We start from the raw sequence: 16,563 nt of genomic DNA, 5'->3' as shown, positions 1-16,563 counted from the left end.
CAAACGTAACAGCAAACTTGAGATTTATTCAAACCCAAGGGTTTTGCCCATCGTTGGTTACGGTACCGTTGCTTATTTAGCCGGCGGCAGTCTGGCCAACCGCCTTCGATGTGTATCGAGATCGCGTTTCAGCCTGAACCGAACCCACGCTTTCGCATTCCGTGCTGTCGTGTATCGGAAGGGCCCCTCGGGCCCTCCCTACTCCCGTCTCCTTGTTTAGGGACTACCTGGGCCCCGTGGTCGGCGAGGTGTTGCGACAGTTCGCGGGGCCCGCGGGAACTTTAGAAATTTAATGATCCCGTGGCTAGCAATAGAGATATCGCGACACGCATGGATTGCACCCTGACTCCTCTACGTTTATCCTGCCTTGGAGAAATTACGATAATGTCGTTGCTCAGTGCACGAGGCCTCTGTATTTAGCGAAATAACGGTTCGTTCAGCGGTTTTCCTCTTGCGCGGTTTTAGAACGCGGGGTACGCTGTCGAAAATTCGCCAAGGACAGGTGACGTTGAAGAACCAAAGCTAAATGGTACATATTTTTCGGGGCGGACAGTTTATAGTTTGTACAACATTGAAACAATTGCTATCGTCTGAAGAAATACCTGAAGAAATACCTGAAGAAATATAGCCACTAACGGGAGGATAACGCGAAGCGATTGTTATGTCAGGAAACGTTAGCCTCTTTCCATGTTTAGATAATGACATTTTTTTATCGACTTCGTGAATTGCTTCACGCGTGGACTTAAAAGGAGCAGCGGAAAAGTGTTTCATCGAAGCAGCGCGTCCCAGTTATCGTTATGGAAACGATAAAAATTAATCGATAGATCGGGGAATCTGAGAATAAAATGAATAGTCTTCGATTAAAAATACAAATCACCAACACGAAAATTGACTCGATCGACGTGTATCACGGCTAATCTGGCAATACTTGGCGCCAACGTTTATTTGATCAGTCACCGACCAACCGTACGTTTCGGGATAATAAAGATACGCGTCTTTTGTTCCGCGACATGGTAATCGTGTTTGAATACGTACTCCATCGTCAAGGATTGATAAAAAATGACGCCAGTGAAACAGCCCGTGGAACGAGCGCATACGAAGTCAATTTTACACGATATAAACACAGATTCCAATTTGTAGCCCATAAAGTAATTCTTATACGATCCGATAACGGGCCCCGATCGAATCCCTCGCAACTTCATAAATTTCACTTTACCGCGCGGACTAGTAGTCATTCCGCGGCCAAAGATACTCGTTTCCGATTAAAATCGAGAAATACCGGTACGTATCGCGTGCTGGAAAATATGGTTCGTAAAACTTTCTTATTTTATCGACACCGGCTACGCGCGTCTTTCTTTCGGTCGTTATCGTCTCTTACTCAACGTGGCTCGTTCGAACGCGCGAACTGACGCTAGATAAACGCAACCGCGTTACATAATTCTCTCGTCTCGTATCGCGAATCGCGTCGACCCATGTGCGTCGCTCGAGTCCCGGCTGATCGCAATGATCGTCGCGCTTTCAATTCGGCCATCCACTTGGCAAAATTTCGATGGAGGAAATCGTTCGAAAAGGTTCAAGGAAATTTAATATCGGCATTTCTGATCGAGACATTATTTTTATCGATATAAAATGGATATCGTAGATTTGTATTAATTAAAGAAGCAAGTAATTTCGAGAATTAGTCATAGAGAATGAAAAGGCGATAATATATCCAGCTGGAGTCTCTTCGGAGACGAGGAGTAAACAAAGGAGAGAAAAAAAGGATCGTCTATACGAATTTATCATTTCATTGGGAAAACTTCGCATCGCGGAGCACACACACGGTCTGTTATCCTTTCACTGGATGGCCTGTAAACCTAGGCCAGCGCAAACTTGATCGCACACAGACTCGGTTTCGCGTGCCTTCGACGTTTGCGTTTAACGTCGTCCTATTTTTGCCTCGCGTCTGAACTCGCCGCAGGGGCGGAAGTTACGCAATTTTTTCCCAAGCGGAGCTCTAGTCCGCCAAAAATCTCTGATTACCACGTCGACTGCCAGGCTAACACTATCGAAACTTTCTACTGTCGTTATATTTTATTTACGATATATTGCAAACCACATTATCGTGGTATTTATATTTGTAACTTCACCGAAATTCGTAAATATTAATTCGTGAAATGAATAAAATGAATAAAATGAATAAAATGAAAAGCAGAAGTAGAGAGAAGAGCGAGAGTAAAGAATTTCCTGGCAATGTGCACGATCGAAGGATTCGCGTATTCCAGGTATGTTCGTGTCGTCGTTGAGTGATACGATAAAAATCCGAGATCGATAAGTCGTCAGTGAGTCACGAATTACAAAAGTCTTGTAACTCGCGTGCACCTGTATCAGCTCGCGAGTATTATAGCTTCTGCTCGTTATTATAGGCCACGTCTCGACGCCCACGGTCGCCCAACGAGAGAAAACTACCCGTAGATTTCGCCGATACGCTCTCCAGTTCCATCATCGTTATCGATACTGGTTGAAGGAACTATTTGACGGTGCCTCGTTGGAAGGTTCGTCGGCGTCGATAAATTCTTTGGCTCGATACCGATGCACCTTTGTTCGAAACGTTTGTTTATCAGAAAGAGACGTGGCGATCGATTCATCCTGCATCGTACGGTCAGAACGATATGGTATCCTGCATTTTTTCGCGATCACGTGTCTATCTAGGAAATCTATCTGATATCTGATTATCTATCTGATACAATTAACTCCTCGATGAAAGTGAAACGTTCGATTAACCGACCAAATGATTATCGAAGTAAAAAACGAAACATGAAGCAACCTTGGATTCCGGTAAAAAGACTTTACAACGCGAGCCTTTCCATCGAACCGGTCGCAATTATTTTTCTAACCGCGAACGGTAGCTCTCATGCTAATAACACGAACGTCACAATGTCACTGAACACTTGCGGTTGCTTTGCGTATTGATTCATCGACGTTTCAGAGTCAGGGCTTTCCTTGTGTCGCGGGGAAAAATATTTCCACCCGTCACCGTACAAAAATACCTTCGACGTGATTAAATATATTTTTACATCGGCACTCGTGAACTTTGACAACATTCCTCGACTGCGTAGCTTTCGATTGCCTCGGAACGAAATTGTATTCTCGTAAAAGAAAACGTTCGGAAATATTCACGTGGCAATCAACGCGTTAATAGGAGATTTCATCGGTAAGCTCGGCTGCGTGCGCGTCGCGATTTCAACTTCTGCCGTATAGTCACGGTTAATTATTTTAATCAGTCCCGTAATAAGGATGTTGCAGGCTGCGCTACATCCCTTTTTGCGAGGCAGGAACAATTACTTCTTACATGTATTAATATATGCCGTAGGAAGTCTAGCTCCCCGGTTTACGGTGTGTGAATCGAGGAGAACGGTTCTATTCGAGACGCCTCGATCGCGAATGGACGACGAGAGTCGCTCGAGTGGAGAGGAAATCGTGTTACAGCTTCTAGGCATCGCGGATTAAAATTTTTAATTTCCCTCGAATACCGTTTTCCGCGGCGTCCATTAATCCTTCGGTTGCGGTACGCTTCTGCTCGTTAACGCGTTCCAAAATCCTGCGTATACATTTTCCTTGTCGTTTCGAAAGCAAATGTTGCGTACGCAGTCCAGGGGATCGCGGTTCGTTCACAATAGAACTCCGTTTGTCATTGGTGGGCTCCTATTGTCGTATTGACTGCCAGATTAATAATAATGATACTTTATTTACGGGCAATCTATCCTTGATATCAAGTACAATGTAATAAAAACAAGAAAAACAAAACAAAAATGGAGACGATTACGATATCTTATAATGTAACGTGTTCAAACTTGTCAAACGTGTACAAATAATCGTCAACATTCTTTTTAGGCTAAATCTGTTATTTCTTTCGGAATCAGAATAAGAATTAGAAACGGTGCGATTCCAATTTTTTCCGCGCTTTCGTCTTTCCGAGTTCTAACCGATCCTTCGAAGCCTCGGAAAATTATACACGCTCGGGGAGCTCGGTGTCGATGCATGTTCGTCCCGTTTTGCCTCGGTCTCGAGGGGATGCACCCGCCGTTGCACCCCGGCGCGAAGGATAGCTTACAGGTAAAGGGAGGCTTTGCATGTTTCTTTTTGGAAAGCGCGCGTGCAGGAGCGCGTCGATAATTCCATTCATTGTTTTCGGGCGTAATGGGACCGAGGAGGAAGCGTGCAGAGGGAGAGAGCGTGGAGTTTCGCAGTCTGGAAACAAGGAAAGCCTTTGTCGTCGCCCTCACGGGTCGCAGAAACGGAACATAATGGGGCACGTGTTCTGGTACCGCGCTAATGACATGGTTTCGCGGACTCCTCGATACCGCATTGTCCCCGCCGTTCCGTTTCTCTTTTCACGAATCGTTTCTCCTGCTTTGCGAACCGTCCATTCGATTTCGTTTCGTTTCAGTTGCCGTGGAACCCTGTGGTCATTCGGCTTCGAAGCGATCCTCTTTTCGGTGCATAAACGTTCTTGAAAAATTACCGCACCACGGATGAAACGGACAAGTTGTAAAAAAAAAAAAAAAAAAAAAAAAAAAAATGTAAAAAGATACTCTATTCGTCAAGATATCCTTCTGCCTCTGCCGTCGAGTCTTCCTCCAACCGATCGCTCTTTCCTGGCGAACGTGGCGACCTTGGTTGAATTCGTCGAGCCAAACCAGTTCCAGTGGCGATACTCCTCTACGTTTCGTCTTTTGCAAATTGTTCCTTCTTTTGTATGGTTCGCCGCGCATTGTACTTGTCCATCTCACGTTTTCTCGTTTCGCTGTGCTCGTTTCTGGTGAACGTGTCCTGTGTGCTTGAATCGATCGAGCTGATCCGCGTCCAACGATCCAGCTAAAGTCTTCTGTATTTTCGAAGGTGCTGTAGTTGTCCTGGAAGGCTTACTAAAAAGGTTAAACAATTACATTATAAATATTTGTTTACGTTTCCAATGACTACTTCTAGAACTCTGAAAGTAACGCACGCGTGCCAGTGTCCCCGACGAGATTAAAATCCTCCGAAGAGGACCCAAAAGAAAGGGAAAGGACGTACACCCGTAATTGTTCCGGATAACTTACCGAAAAGCTCCTGCCTTCTCTTTTGTCGTCTAGAACCCGTCCTCGTTGAATTCGTGGTGCTCGGCGGCGATTACGGCGATGGTACTCCCGTATGCATTCCTATGGCCGATATCCTCTCTTTCTCTCTGTCCCGCTCCGTGGCTCGCCTTATTCGGACATGTCAGGCTAAGCGTGTGCACCTCGACGGTGCAAGTGCGGTCGTCCGTGCACAGGCGTCGCGCGTGCACTTACTTACGCGTCGCTTTGTCGGCGGTCATGCGCGCACGTTGCGCTCGCGTCATTACCGTTGTTTTTCGTACGGATGGATAAACCGTCGCGCTTACCGACGATAAATCATTTCGTGGGGCCTTCGCGGTCCGCCGAGCTCCCAAAGAAATTTCGTCGGGCAGCTTCGACCGAGGAAACCGCGCGCGTCCAATTTAAAATTTGTATTATTCGAAATACGGTAAAGTTTCCGGGACTGAATGCTGGAGATGGTTTCTGCGCATTCACGGAGACTTCGCCGTGTATTCGAACAGGAAAAACCCAGAGTGCAAAGTAACGCGATATCGCACCACCGATAAACGAATCTCGTCGCATTTCATAGAATCGTGGGTCGATTCCACGCTCCGAAAACTCGCAAGTTCTCGAAACCAATCGTTGTCGTTTCCATCCATCTCGTTCGCTCGGAAGTTCGCGATGTATAGACTTGCCGATCACGCAAACGAGGGGATCGAGGGTTTCGACGGTGTTCGAAAGCATACGTCGCTCGGTGCACAGGAAATCCGCGTACGCCGCACGCGGCGCGTATAGGTAATATCGAGCGTGTGTCCGCGATGAAAAAAAGGTATCGGGGCGTGCCCCGCCGTATCAAAACGGTAGCCGCGTACGTTTCGCAAACAACGTCGATATAATTACGCAAGTGGAATTGATTGCTGTAATTGTTCGGTGTTCCGGCTCGCCCGGAAGCTGTACTTATAATTCTGACACTAGTGTTTCAGAAGGTTCCCGCGGCGCGTTCGCGCGGTCTACTTTCGGATCGTCGTTTCTGCGTTCTATCGTATCTACGTCGATCGCTGACGCCTAGGTTTACGAAGTCTTAGGAGGCGGGAAGGAAAAGGAGAATTATTTTGTAAAATGCGAACTATGGAAGAGCGGTGTATCGATACACACGGGATTTAAATAAGACCTCGGTCGCCACGTCTAAAAAGAATTTATTGTAACAGCGATATCGCCGTTTCATGTAAATAAGACAGGCCCGTGATTTCATAGAGCGCAGCCTTAATTTACGCCCGTTTAATTACGCCATAAACGATAAACATTAAATACAACGCCTCGAAGTCGGGATTTATGAACCGCGGTCGGTTTTAATCGCGTTCGCGCAAGGCTCCTCGCGTTCTCGCGTCGTGTAAATCACGCGTTTCCCTCGAGCACGCATTTATTAAACTCAAAGGGAATCTCGCGCGAGCAACCGTCGCATTAATTTTTCGATGCCAACGAGATTGGATTCTAGAACTATTACATGTTGTATAAGAGAGACGGTCGTTTGTATTTCCTGAAGCCGGATGTAGCGTCACGTTTTTTCCCAAACTATTCGATCGGAGAACAAACGAATGCACGCCGATTTTATCCGTTATCAGAACGTAGTTGTTATAACGTGTTGTGGGAATACCACGGATCGTCAACTCTCGCGATTTCTTTATTTCTGCCGAGGTCGGGAATAACGATACACGATGTTTCTGTTCGGTAGCTCGTAACGGTCTGCCCATCGATCGCTACCGTAGTCCCATGAATTATGTCTTTCGCGTGCGTATGTATACGCGTGTTGTTTCCTAGCTCTCCAACAGAAATCTTGGTTATCCCTGACTCGTGGTAACCAGCACGTTCGAAACATCGTTGCCAACCGAGCGAAAAGTGGCGATGGGAAATTCGCGGGTAACGGTGTATACGGGACACAAAGAAGAGCAGCACTCTTTCTACGCTTATATTATGCTCGGCGAGGTACATTAAACACGTGGGAGCCTCTAGACTCTGCGATATCTCTAGTGGGTTACAGGAAGTGGGATTCGAGTACTTTACGATTTCACTATTGGACACTTGAAACTCTCGGATGTAACGAGACGTGCTTACGCGAACTAACGCCCACGCCGTGCCGAGACGTACAATCTAAACAATATTTCAACTTAATGTTCAGGTTTTCGTGGACAAAAGTGTCCGCCTTGTCTCCTTTATCGGCGTCGCTTCGCGCTGACGGTGCTACGATGATGCGAACTAGTCTCAGACAATTCATATAAAAACAAATTTATAAAATTATAAAATTTCAAACGATACCAAAGGCTCCTCAACTCGATTCGTAAATGTATATTTATTTTGAGAAGAAACATAATTACGAAAACAATGATTACAGACCGCTGCGAGATTGGTAGATTTTTGTTCGATAAAGGCTGAACTCGCGCTTGTACCAACGCGCACCGTCGTTTGAAAAATCCGATGAAAATACAATCGAACGATTTTTTCGCGATCAAACTATGCCGGATTGGATCAAGAGGCGGCTTTTTTTATTTTCAACGACTATTTTCGTTTCAGACACGCCTCTGTCACCGATGGGGCCGTCGTCGCCGAGTCAGGAGGGTCTATTCACGGATCTTCGTCTTTTGTCCTTGGAGAAGCAGCTCAATATCGAACTCAAGGTAGACGTAGTTTATCGAAAAGAAATGCAACGGACGAAAAATGAGATGCCAGCACGGACTCGCTATCTGTATTTAAAAGAAGGGTGCCGCGACCGAAATTGGCTACCAGTAATTATTCAGACGAAATTTTGAAACGTTGTGTTCGCATGTTTGAGTTCAGCGTTAAAAACTACATAAAGGTACAAAGTTTCAAAATTTTGTCTCGATAACTATTGGTATCTAGTTTTGGTCGCGGCGTCCTCCCTTTAATTATACGTCGGCGAACGAACTTATTGTCGATTCGACTCTGTCTTTCAACTTCAGTAATTTTCTGTGATTCGATTAGCAATGGAAACACGGCTTAACTCTGTTCGTCGTTGAACAAGCAAAGCTTTCTTGCATCAAAGTTGTAGATGTTACATCGACGATTGGGCTACCCCGTTCCGAGTGAGACGATAATACGTTGGCGCATACGCGGAGGTGCGAACTCCATTGTAGTTTCGTCGTTTCACTTGTTTGCATCCGTACGTGTACGCCGTAATATCCCACGGAATGACGAACGCGGTAGCTCCGCAATAATCGGTCCGCAATTCGCGTGCGATTACCCGAGAGACAGCAACAGCTCTTGTTCGTCCCTGGATGAGTCAGCAGTGAATCGTCGGTATTTTTCTTTCCACTAAAGATAGCTTCTCCGTTTCGTCACACGATGATTTAAACTAATCGAAGTAGCAAGCTTTGAACTTGCTTCGCGAGTTCACCCGTGACATCAATCCGACCGAATTCAATTAAACGAGCCCCTTCCCTTCGAAGTAACCTTCTCTTACCGTACGTATCGAACTTCGAAACTTATGGGAATCTATGTTCGTTTCTTCCATCGGTAAATCATTTTGATCGGTAAGAGAATTATCGTTTAACCCTTTCGGCACTACCGGTCGCCTATTAGCGGGATCCACGAGACGAGTATGATTACTTTCTATAGTATGCGTTAAAAAATTGTATGCGTTTTCGCATACGGTGCAAACCACTCTCGTGGAAAAGCTCCCCGTACCATGATTGTATAACCGCGGCGACCTCCTCCGTACCGAAAGGGTTAATCAAAGAAAAGGATTCCCAACGTTTCCACGAAGAGATCGAACAGCCGTTCGCCATCGATCCTGGCGCCGCGCCAGTTCGTACACGTCGACGAATTGTCGATAGTTAACGCGATCCGTATCGGGGCGAAATCGCATCTTTACGTCATATTGTGCGATACGTTTCAGCGCATAATCGGTTTAGCTATCGAGCTGGTGAATACCTACAATGTTTCCGAAACGCGTAGTCGTGTGCCAAGCATTGCCCGGTGAGCAGCAAAAATGCCGAAATTTTCCTTGAAAAAGGTGAATTCCCGTGGGATTAGCCATTCGAGATAGTTGTACATATTTTAGAAGTATTTTATTTGAGAAGTGAAACTTGACGACGAGTGTGACCCATACCCGGAACATTGTTCGGTTTCTAGAAATCGAATAAAATATCGAATTCGAGCTCGATTAAATATCCAGCGATTCAAATAACCTACGCCTATCGCTAACTGTTCGATTTCTGGTTCCTCCTGGAGGTATAACGGCAGTACAACGGTATCCTAAAAGTGTTAGTTCCTTGAATGGGGTGGTACGGGGGGTGATTTGAAACAACTTTTTCTTTAGTGAAAATGTCCGAGGCTTCGTTAAGGAGATATTAACGGAAAATCCCGACCAATCAGAGCGCGAGTAGAATAGAGTACGCGCTAGAGTTTTCTTTTAATATCTCCATAACGAAGCCTCGGACGACATTTTCGCAAAGGAAAAAGTTGTTTCAAATCACTCCCCGGACCACCCCATTCAAGGAACCAACATTTTCGGGACAACCTGTAGAGTGTAGCTAGAAAGGAAAGAGCAACGTTTCGTTTCCAAAGCAAAATTTCCCCAAAGCCAAGAAATTTTCCCATCTCTGGATATTTTTCCCTCCGCTGACAATTTGTTTTTTCTGTTCGCGCTGCAGGTGAAGCAGGGTGCCGAGAACATGATACAGAGCTTGACGAGCGGAAGGGACAAGAAGCTGCTGCAGGAGGCGCAACAAATGTTGGACGATTCTCGGGCGAAAATCGAGTACCTACGCATGCGGATAGTGAAAGTGCGGCAAGCGCGTCAACAGCAACACGCACGAGGCGACGCACCGCCACCGAATGGCGAGACAACTAGCAATAAAGGTAGAAAAGTTGGGAAGATTCGAGATTGCGCTCGAACCAAGCGAAAAGAGAGCAAATATGTCCGTATACAGAGTTCTCCGATCAGTTTTATTTCGAGTCTCGATTCGGTTTTAATTAGCAGCAGTACTTGTTCCGTTTAGTATCGTCGAAGAAAATGAAAATTACCAACGTTATCCCTCACCTGTACCTATACCTGAGCGGTTATTGCAGCTCAGCGCAGCATGGATCAGGAATTAGTCACTCGGAGAACATAATTATCGGCAATTAATGTCCCCCCGTCGCTATTTACCTCTGATACGTTGCCGTGATTCATGCCACGGCGCGTTCAGGTGCATTACGCTGCGGTAGCCGCTGAAATATAGACCACAGCCCGTTCGCGTGGTACTATAGCGATTCGATGGAAGTTACGGGAGGACATTTGGAAATATAGTAGCTTCCCCGAGGATGGACAATTTTTTCTCCCGCGGTCGTGTAGTTCTGTGCACGTTAATAATTCCCGCGTTAATGTTACCGGCGCGATAAAGGAACGTCTCGCCTCCGCGTAATTACCTTCTGCTTGCACTTTATGTTCGGCAGAAACTCATCGGGCGTCATTGAGAAGTAATGTCGCGAATAAATATTGGACTCTGTTTGCTCGAATTTACGAGATAATTGCGGCTAAAACGCAAAGACACGAACAAGTACGAGTAATCTTAGGTTTAGGATGAACTTTTTCGAGTTGGTTGAGTCGAGAAAATGTGTCTGATATTACGCAGGAAAATAGCTATCGTATTTTAATTGCAACTCTAGTCGTAGATAGTTGTTACAATAAGGATTACGTAGCTTCCAATTGTCACGGGTATCGGTCTGACAGTGAACGGGTTAAAAATAAAACGGGATAAGCTTACGCACAGACCCCATACGTATCATTCGGAACGTGGAAATACGTGGACGCTCCATATTGTACGAACGCATCTCTTCGACTGTAAAAATCTACCGTTATCGTTTTCCTCTCGCCTGCAATTGCTGCGCAAGCGACGAGGACACCGGCGGTCTCGCGTGACGTAAAAACAATCTCGCAATTTCGATGTAGATGCGAAACGATCCCAGTCGTATTTTAGTGTGTCATCTACGATCCAAGGTTCGTAATTCACCCCGTATCTCTATGTGCTTTCGATTCTTTTGCCCTGCGAAAGAAACCCTCTCCGGCCGATATGAAGCGACATTCTCGTCATCGCGTAAGCCATCGAATGGATAGAACGTGGCCTGTTTCGAAAGCAACGAGACTGCTCGCTTTGTAATTGATATTGGACAGGGCTCGACAATAGCGAGCGAGCTACCTCTATCTGCGAATTTAATCGAAGCATTTATGTACGTTTTAATCGGTTCTGTCGATGCAGCGTTGTCGAATAAAATGGACCCGACGAATATCGAGGAAAGACGCGACACAAAAACCTTTTGTAAACGTAGTCTCCGACCTTTTCGAAAAGGGATCTCGATCGGAGCGCGGTCGATAACGTCACCGATTCTGATTGCAGACAGGTACGAGCCTAGTCTGGAGCTCGCGCTGGAGGAAAGGGTGGAGGAGCTGAGACATCGCCTGCGAATCGAAGCTGCCGTCGTAGAAGGGGCTAAGAACGTGATACGTCTTCTACAAAGTGCCAAAGTCGCTGATAAGAAGGCCTTAACGGAGGTATGTTTCATTTCCTGCTCGATAAAGTCCGATATAACAGCTGACGTTCAATAATGGAAAGCTTCTATACTCGCGATGATGATACACGTCGAAACGGTGTCATTCATGCCGCATTATCAACGGACACGTATTGTGACCGTGTCACTATTGTGCGACGTACTCGAGCGCGTCTTTCACGCGGTGAAATTCATTGCTACCGTTTTATATCTAGAAAATCTCATTCCGAAGTCGATAACCGTAACGCGTCATTCGCTTCGATCGCGAAGACCATTCTTCGTTCGCGCGAGAAACCTTGGACGTGGGACGTTTAAACGTCCCCGCGTGTATATCGATGAATTCTATGCTCGCGGTATAGAATTAACTCAGAGTGTCACGTATCGATTTTTAATATTTAAGAAAGCGGGTGATTTTGTTGTCACGCTCATTTTACGAGTACGTGTAATGTACGTTACAAAGGTATGTTTAAGATATATGTAGAGTGATGTCACCCCATAAGCGGAACGTCGTATCTCACGATCAGATTCACGCACCGGGTGGGCAGAACGATATCGGTTCGTACGCGCGAGCGTCGTCGACGTCGAGCCGAGGCGACGCTGGCGTCCACGCACCGTTCTCGAAATAGCACCGTCTAATCCCCGCCACCCCGTTCGTCTTCTATGACGCCTTTTCGGGTCGCGCTTAGTTACCACCTCTCGAGGGGAGCTGGCACAACCCAGTCGTAAGCAACGCGATAAACCAACGACATGCGTGCCAATCAACCGCGAACGGACAGCTCGGGAAACGCGTGTGCCCGACCGGAGGACATCCCTGGTGACGTCCACGCTCAAGGATAATTCGCTCGACCGGAACTATGACCTGAATCTCCGAGACACCGACTCTCGATTCCGCCCAGAGTCGTTGACGTCCTCTTCGCTCCGAGGAGACCGACGTCCCTCTCGCCATCGAGAGTGCAACACCTGTGGATACGCTCGTGATCGTCGAACCAACGTTTCCGTGAAAATCATTGAATTTACTGAAACGGAAGCCGACGGACCAAAATAGAGGATGCTGCGCGTTCCAAGAGAAGATGGCCTTTTTGAGCTGCCGATAAGACAGGAGAATCGTGCATTTATTTAGACTGGTCGACCGAATAGTATTATTAATTTTTCGACGGTCGACGCGTGGGCGTCTGCCGGTAGAAGGAAACGCTGCCTCGTTCGAAGTATCATCTGGTTCCAGGTATATTTGGTCCCGACCGTGCATTGCTCCAAATTTATATTTGCGCTAATTATACCCCGGTCCGACGTATGGTTTGTCACCTCGCGTAGAGGCACGGGCGGCAGCAACGAGACACCGACGCTCGAAATTCGCTGATGCGCCCGCAATAAATGTAAATATTATGACTCGGCTTCACCGACCGACGTCGCGTGGAAAAAATACGAAAAAGGAAACGTGTCAGCGGTCCGGGGTATATTCGGGAATTCGGATCCGTGCACCGGGGGATCCGTTTTTACAATCTCGATACGTAATATCGACACGATACAAGGCGAAACCGCTCGAACACGGTAACGGGGGCTCTGAAAATAGATCACGAAGACGCAGTATCACGGAATTACCGTCTTTCTGTGAACAACTATGTATAACGGGCGAGTTCGTGAACCGCGCCACGAAAACTTTTACCGAACGTTCTATTTGATTTAGTCGAGGATCGTAGGAGAACGAATGAGAGAACAGAGAAAGGGAAGAGAAACGGAAAAGAGCGTCGCGTAAACTGAACGTAAAGGATGTTGCCGCGAACGAGAAGACGAACGTTTACTACTACGAGGAAAGGAAGGAAATAAAACAGCGAAGGAATTTGTCGAATCTAGGAGAGATTTAAAATAGTGGGTAGAGGAAAAGGAAGCCTGAAACTGGTAGCGAGAGAAAGATTCGAGCATGAAGCCTTAGAGAGTAAATCGATTAAATTATAGAAGACTTTTGAGGCAAGGACTTGGCTGCGTTTTCAAACAAAGCAAACTTAAAAGAACGATAAACTAATCGAATTTAGAGAAGGATAGCCAACGAGTTCCGGAGTGATTATCGAAGGAACCGACGTTGAATCCATGTGCCAGAGAACGAACGTCGCACGTCGTCCAATTCTCATCGCAACGGAGGTGAAAAGTTTGCCCGATCGACTAAACGCTCGGGCCGATCATGTTTTGCGGTGGATAACAGCGTGGAGAAGGCTGAAGAAAAAGACGCGACATGTACGGACGCCAGGACGACTCGAACAACGCGCAGCCACCGTGGTTGGTGCGCGCAGAGGTCACCATTCGCCATAGCTCTCCGACCACCTCCGAGTCCGGACAGACGCCTGTAGACGTATCGTCCACGGTGACGGATTCGGGAGGCGTTCGCATGATCTATCGATGGAACACCAGTCAGTCTCCGTCGACCCCTCCCACGCCTGTTCCGTCCCCTCCGCCGGGTTCGTACGGTTTCCAGCGAGGGAACATACTGTTCACGTCGACGCCACCTCCGAGACCACCTCCGGGACCACCTCCGGGATCGTTCACGTTCCCTAGGTCGGGATCGTCGGGGAACGACGAGTCCGGGTACAACAGCGAACGGTTCTCGCCGCACTCCTACTCGAGCTTACCCTCTCGCCGTCCGTCCCAGCAGTACAGTCGACGATGCAAGAGCACCTGCAGCATCTTCCTGTCCGCCGTCGACACCACGGACGGCTCCAAGAAAGACGCCGCCAGCAGAACAACCACGGAACCCGGCAAACATGCCTGCGATCACTCTTGGCGTCACCACTCGTCGCATCAGCACGTATTCTCGCGTCACCAGTTCAGCACCGTGCCGGAAGCGAGCGAGGAAGGGGCAGAGGAGACGTCCAGCCTGTTCGCCACGCAATTCAGTAGCAAGGACAAGGTTACCACCAAGACCACCATCAGCAAGGACGCCTCATCCCAAACCACGGATATAGAGTCCAAGGAATCCTCGGTGGCCTTCAGCAAGAGCAAAGTTAGGAGGAAAGCGGCTACCGGTCTCTATCATTTGGACGAGCAGAAGAAGAAGAAGAAGGTGAGTTGATTCTGTCGCTTGCCAGAAATACCTTTACTTTTACTAACAAACTGGGACACCCTGTATATTATCCCTTAACAAGATATTCATCATAATTTTACTCTATACTATAATTACCTCTTCGACATCCTCCGCAACTACCCCCAGATCGCTACAATTCCCCCGATTTCGTTTCAGCAAGAGAGTCAATCGCCAACAGCATCCGAGACCACGAGCATCGGACCTTCAGTCGAATCGGACAAGTCCGACTCCTCGACGAAGGACGACAGCGGGAAACGGAAGTCGCGCACCGTGCACATCGACGTGTACTGCACGGGCACCGAGGACGACGACGAGGACAACACGGATTCGTCCACCGAGAACGAATGCGACACCCCGTTGACCGTTTTCGAGAATCCAGATCTAAGAGTGACCCACACGGAAGCACCTGTCGATGCGCTACCACGAGGATTTCTGGACGACAAAGCTTTCCTGAAGCGCGCGACGGAACGACGATGCGACAGTTTCAAGCACCCACCGTTGAGGATGCCCTCGTTGACCAGCTCCAAGGGTTACGACAGCGACGACGTCCTCAGCTCCCTCTATCCTTCGCCCTTCAGCTCTTACAGCGCTCTTCGCGATCCCGATTCCGTGCCCTGGTCAGCGGCTTCCTCGAACGCCGGTGTCCCCTTTGACTACGACTCGGCGGTAGCCACTTCCTCGAAGGACACGTTCTCCGACATCGAGTCGCTGCTGAACACCGGCACGGGCCTGACTCCGTGCGACAGCTTCGAGTACGCCAGTTCCAGCGATCGCGAACGGATACGAAGAATGGAGGAGATCTGGTCCAAGTCGGAGACGGGGGGGAACAGGAGCTGGCGATCGCCGCAAATAGAACGCAGATACATGCTACGGAATAGGAAAATTAGGGACCGTCTAGAGAAGCACGAGGAGGGCTGGTCGTCGGCGGACAGCGGCGAGGACACCGACGAAAGCGGCACGGTCGGTTGGAGTTTCGTGTCCAGCGAGGAAAGTCAGATGATGGTTAAGAAAACCTCGACCGTTCGACGGTCGAGCAGAAGCACGGTCGAGTCTGTAGAAAGAAATGTAATAGAGGCGAAGGAAGCGGAACCTCTGCGGAGGGATTCACAGGTGGATCGGTCCGACTCTACGGCCAGGAGCGATCGTATTCCTCATTACGCTCTACGCGAACAAGTCGGACCTTTCGGTTCCAACAGCCCATCCCCTCGCCCTTCGAAAGTTCCGTCGCGCGTTACCTCGCCGTTCATGACCCCTCAGGGTGAGAGAACAGATCATATCATAAAGGCTTCGATATTCGGTGCGGTGGTGAACGCGTTTCGCAAACCAGGCCACCACGTAGGACCTGCCAAGAATCCGTCGTGTTCCTGCGAGCATTGCCGAAGACACTTCGAAGAACTGAACTCGCGGGAACGATCCAGCTCTATAAGCGAATTCGAGCGACAAACCGGCTTTCGGTTGCACACCGAGAGGAAAATCGTTCGTCCTATACCGAGAAACTGTAAATCGTGAGACGGTTTCCAAGGACCGCTTTAAATATCGTAGTATTCCTGCTTTGCGAGAGAATTGCGTTAAAATGAATTATCGTTGCGTAAGGTTGTGTTGTATAATACGTGACGCGTGTGTTTAAATTATATTTATTGATCATGATGCCATACGTATTCCATAATCGTAGTTTTCTTTTCTTTTTTATTTATGACAGGAATAAAATTCGCCGAAACATTCTGCTGACTGTCGAGCATTTATTTAAACTAGCGGATACACACGATTATTTATGCTGTTCATGCTGTTAATAAATATTGATTGTGATATTTATAGCGTTTTATTTGTTCTCTGCATCTACATAAATATGCGGCATTTCATTATGAACGT

General features: G+C 47.6%; 2 protein-coding genes across 5 annotated transcripts in view; both read left to right on the top strand.

The window, feature by feature from the left end:
- Positions 1-16,563, top strand: part of LOC128895153 (serine/threonine-protein kinase N) — a 36,082-nt gene that overhangs the window by 12,038 nt on the left and 7,481 nt on the right. For 3 of the 4 annotated variants that reach the window (XM_054157474.1, XM_054157475.1, XM_054157476.1), the window contains exons 4-6: positions 7,647-7,750; positions 9,746-9,953; positions 11,471-11,625. In XM_054157474.1, coding sequence (XP_054013449.1) covers positions 7,647-7,750; positions 9,746-9,953; positions 11,471-11,625 — 467 coding nt within the window. Of the gene's footprint in view, positions 1-7,646; positions 7,751-9,025; positions 9,106-9,745; positions 9,954-11,470; positions 11,626-16,563 lie in introns of those variants that run through there. The other variant, XM_054157477.1, reaches the window with a different exon arrangement.
- On the top strand, positions 12,107-16,502 carry LOC128895157 (dentin sialophosphoprotein). Its single transcript, XM_054157485.1, has 2 exons — positions 12,107-14,673; positions 14,851-16,502. Exons 1-2 carry the CDS (start codon positions 13,849-13,851, stop codon positions 16,201-16,203), a joined length of 2,178 nt encoding a protein of 725 aa, XP_054013460.1. The 5' UTR covers positions 12,107-13,848; the 3' UTR covers positions 16,204-16,502.

This window comes from Hylaeus anthracinus, unplaced genomic scaffold (assembly GCF_026225885.1).
Source record: "Hylaeus anthracinus isolate JK02 unplaced genomic scaffold, UHH_iyHylAnth1.0_haploid 4, whole genome shotgun sequence".
Lineage (NCBI taxonomy): Eukaryota > Metazoa > Arthropoda > Insecta > Hymenoptera > Colletidae > Hylaeus > Hylaeus anthracinus.
This window is presented reverse-complemented; position numbering and strand designations above follow the sequence as displayed.

Coding starts and splice junctions, on each gene's coding strand:
- LOC128895157 (XM_054157485.1), top strand. CDS start 13,849: ATGTACGGACGCCAGGACGACTCGAACAACGCGCAGCCACCGTGGTTG. Junction 14,674..14,850: donor AGCAGAAGAAGAAGAAGAAG/GTGAGTTGATTC, acceptor ATTTCGTTTCAG/CAAGAGAGTCAATCGCCAAC.